Source organism: Anneissia japonica, unplaced genomic scaffold (genome assembly GCF_011630105.1).
Source record: "Anneissia japonica isolate Jap-2015-1 unplaced genomic scaffold, ASM1163010v1 scaffold287829_len2072220_cov186, whole genome shotgun sequence".
Lineage (NCBI taxonomy): Eukaryota > Metazoa > Echinodermata > Crinoidea > Comatulida > Comatulidae > Anneissia > Anneissia japonica.
Window position 1 is genome coordinate 988,018 of NW_022716075.1, and position 3,756 is coordinate 991,773.

At 37.4% G+C, this 3,756-nt stretch overlaps 1 protein-coding gene across 1 annotated transcript in view; it reads left to right on the plus strand.

The window, feature by feature from the left end:
• The first annotated feature begins 753 nt into the window (after positions 1 to 753).
• Positions 754 to 3,756, plus strand: part of LOC117109571 (fibroblast growth factor receptor 2-like) — an 11,942-nt gene continuing 8,939 nt past the window's right edge. Inside the window, exons 1-3 of the mRNA XM_033251939.1 lie at positions 754 to 1,042; positions 1,615 to 1,686; positions 2,582 to 2,767. Coding sequence (XP_033107830.1) covers positions 1,003 to 1,042; positions 1,615 to 1,686; positions 2,582 to 2,767 — 298 coding nt within the window. The 5' untranslated portion in view covers positions 754 to 1,002. The remainder of the gene's footprint in view (positions 1,043 to 1,614; positions 1,687 to 2,581; positions 2,768 to 3,756) is intronic.

A 3,756-nucleotide genomic window follows, 5' to 3' on the forward strand; every position in this document is an offset into this window, starting at 1 on the left:
ACCACTCCACCCCACTCTAAAATTGCAAGGCTGTGTACAAATAGTGGAGGGGAATGAAGGACACTATCCGGATAGTAATCTTAGAAGTTCTAGAATGATCAGCGATTCTTTTGAGGATGGTCCTCTCCCACCGACACAAAATATGCAAATAGTCTGGTACTAGGCAGGGCCACCGAGAGGGGGAAGGGGGAAAGATCCCAGGGGCCCATAGAAATTGCAGGTAGCATTTTTTCCCATATTTTTTCCAAGATAATAATTACTATCATGAGCCCTCAATAATGTTTGGTTGTCATTGTCAGAGATCTATGGATGGCGGTCCTGGTTTTAAGAATGAGTGCAGCTCACCACGGTCTTGGCCCTATTTCAAAGCAAGTTGCGGTCACGAGTCTATTATTATTATAATACAGATTGTGTGTCAAGGCATTATGTTATACAATTCAAGCACAATATTCAAATTGTCCCCTATTGTACGATATTGTTAAAAGCCATGCCACTGTATAAGTATATAGTAATCTTAGAAGTTCTAGAATGATCAGCGATTCTTTTGAGGATGGTCCTCTCCCACCGACACAAAATATGCAAATAGTCTGGTACTAGGCAGGGCCACCGAGAGGGGGCAGGGGGAAAGATCCCAGGGGCCCATAGAAATTGCAGGTAGCATTTTTTCCATATTTTTTCCAAGATAATAATTACTATCATGCGCCCTCAATAATGTTTGGTTGTCATTGTCAGAGATCTATGGATGGCGGTCCTGGTTTTAAGAATGAGTGCAGCTCACCACGGTTTTGGCCCTATTTCAAAGCAAGTTGCAGTCACGAATCTATTATTATTATAAGTATAATACAGATTGTGTGTCAAGGCATTATGTTATACAATTCAAGCACAATATTCAAATTGTCCCCTATTGTACGATATTGTTAAAAGCCATGCCACTGTATAAGTATATATACCAATTATTACTTCCTTGTCAGATGACAGACATAACTACAATCATATTAGTTGATGAGTTTTTACATTAAAACCGCTGTTGAAATAAAACAACGTAAGTAGACTGAAAGTTATTTTTGGGTAGTTAAGACGCTTACCTCTCATTCCAGCAGTAGGGGATACACGTATTCGAAATAGAGGGGTCCATAGAGGTATTTTGACATATTGAGTGTCTAGACCGCCTCAGCCAGCCCATTGTTTTGGCTGAGGTATGAAATGGCACCTGTAAATTGCCGGAAATGGCACTCTAAAACTTGATTTGAATATTATGATTTACTATTTCACTTAATTTTTTATATAATTAAACAAAATGAACAAGGGGGGGGGCGAGGTGGCGGTCCGACTAGCCTATACTCATCGTATAAACGATCGTTTAAACTTGACAAAAAAAAACAGCTTTTCTTATTAGCAGCTCTGCTCCTAAATCCATAGTATTGGTATTATCATGTAGTGTTGGTATATCTGAGCATTGCATCTTAAGGCCATGATCCTCGTTATAGAAGCTATATGCAAATTCACTAGACATAATATACCATAAAGTAGGCTTATTAATTAGTCCTTATATAATAATAATATTTGTAAAATATTGAACAGTATGTTATTTATAGCAAATATTTGTGTTAACAGGTGAAATGAATGTGCATATTATTTCGTGTTTCCTTATCGTTTTAAGTACACGTTCAATCCATGCAAGTAAAGGTAGGCCTATGATCTTTAACTTTTAACTCTATATAGGCATATTACTGTTCTACATACACATCATCATCATTATGACCACCACACCACCACATCATCATTATCACCATCTTTTATCATCACAATTATTATTATTTTTATGTTTATTATGAAACGGTATCATGACCATCAACCACAATCAAATTCTTTACTCATCAATCAATTCCATATAAAAACTAACAATAACAATAACAGATGCAATGATTATATAATAAGTAAAATATGAATATTAAAATAAATGTAGATGATGATATGGACCTTCAGGAGCTTTTGAATAAGAAGCTCATCAAACTAATGTTTTCCTTTTATTTTAATAAATCTATAATAAATAAAAGAATAAGAAAAATAAGAGCTAACCTAAAGAACAAAAAATTTAAACAAAAAATGGATATAAAATCATCATTGAAATTTTCATTAATATTATTAAACAGTATCATATGTTCATTATTATCATTCTTCTCTATTTTCGCCTTCATCTTCCTCTTCATAATAATAATAATAATAATCATTGAAAAACAAAATCATCATCATCGTCTTCTAATATTTCTCATCGAGCTGCGAAGTAAATTACTCGTTACTCCTCAATGAAACATATTTTTTTTATTGATTTTTCGTTTTTTATTTATTGCATATTGGTTTTTTTTTCGTGTTTATTTTTATTTCGGATTACTCGTTGATTTAATTTTTCTTTGCATGGGCTTTACGATTAAAGCACTTTGCTTCTGAAAACGCACATTTTTACAAAATTGTAAAATATAATTATTGTACCGTGTTAGAAAGTACGGAATTGTGAAATAAAGTTACTTACTGATTTGAAAAATAAAACATAATTACTTTACATTTTGAATGGCCGCCATAGAATGTCCGAATATATTTGAGCCCGAAAACGGTAGGTTGGAGATAACCAGCCAAGGCAATTTGCATTTGTCCTCTGCTTCGTTCATGTGTGACCCAGGCTACCAGATACACGGATCTATTAAACTATGCTGCTCGGATGGGGTATGGGTTAACAGTACAACGGTGGCTACTAATTGTGTTCCCGAAGGTGAGTAAATGGACATTTCAGAAGTGTCAATCAAACTTAACAACAGGCCAATCAGAACGGGTCAGTAATACGCGCGTGACGTAAAACAAACACACGTGTTGTGTCCCACAAACGCACGTGTTTGCGTATTATTCTTTAGCCTGGTTCTCACGAGAGCCCTATCCGGATCGGGAGCTAACCGTTAGCACCTGCGTGAGAACGCCCGATCGGTTAGTGCTAACCGTTAGCGGTATCCGGATTCCACTAACGGTTATCAAGCGCAAACGGTTATCAAGTGCTATCGGTTAGCAAGTTGAGCGCGTTTTTATCATCAACCAATCACACGTACGCGTTTACAATTTCCAGTTTCTTATTGACCATTGTTAGGTCCCACAAAAAGACAGTGTTACCTAGGCTATGTTCTCACACGACTGGTAACGGTTAGCAGGATCCGGATCCTGTTAGCGCTAACAGTTAGCTCCCGATCCGGATACTAGAGAGCCCTAGTATCTGGATCGGGAGCTAACCGTTAGCGCTAACCGTTAGCACCTGCGTGAGAACGTCCGATCGGTTAGCGCTAACCGTTAGCGGCATCCGTATACGCTAACGGTTAGCAAGCGATATCAGTTAGAAAGTTGAGGGCGTTCCTATCATCAACCAATCACACGTACGCGTTTACAATTTCCAGTTTCTTATTGGCCTGTGATTCGATCATCATATTGTTGGTATCCGGATCGGGATTTTCTCGCATAGACGCACGGCAGCTAACGGTTAGAAGGATCCGGATCCTGCTAACCATTAGCAGCCGTGTGAGAACATAGCCATAGTCTCTCGTGAGAACCAGGCTAGCAGGATCCGGATCCTGCTAACCGTTAGCAGCTGTCTAAGAGCATAGCCTCATTGCCCCATGAATTATACACGTAGTGCTGTCTACAAAAATCATCTTCCTCATTATAATTATTTTTATCATAAGCCTTATTTTTGTTATTACTATATATATATATATATAT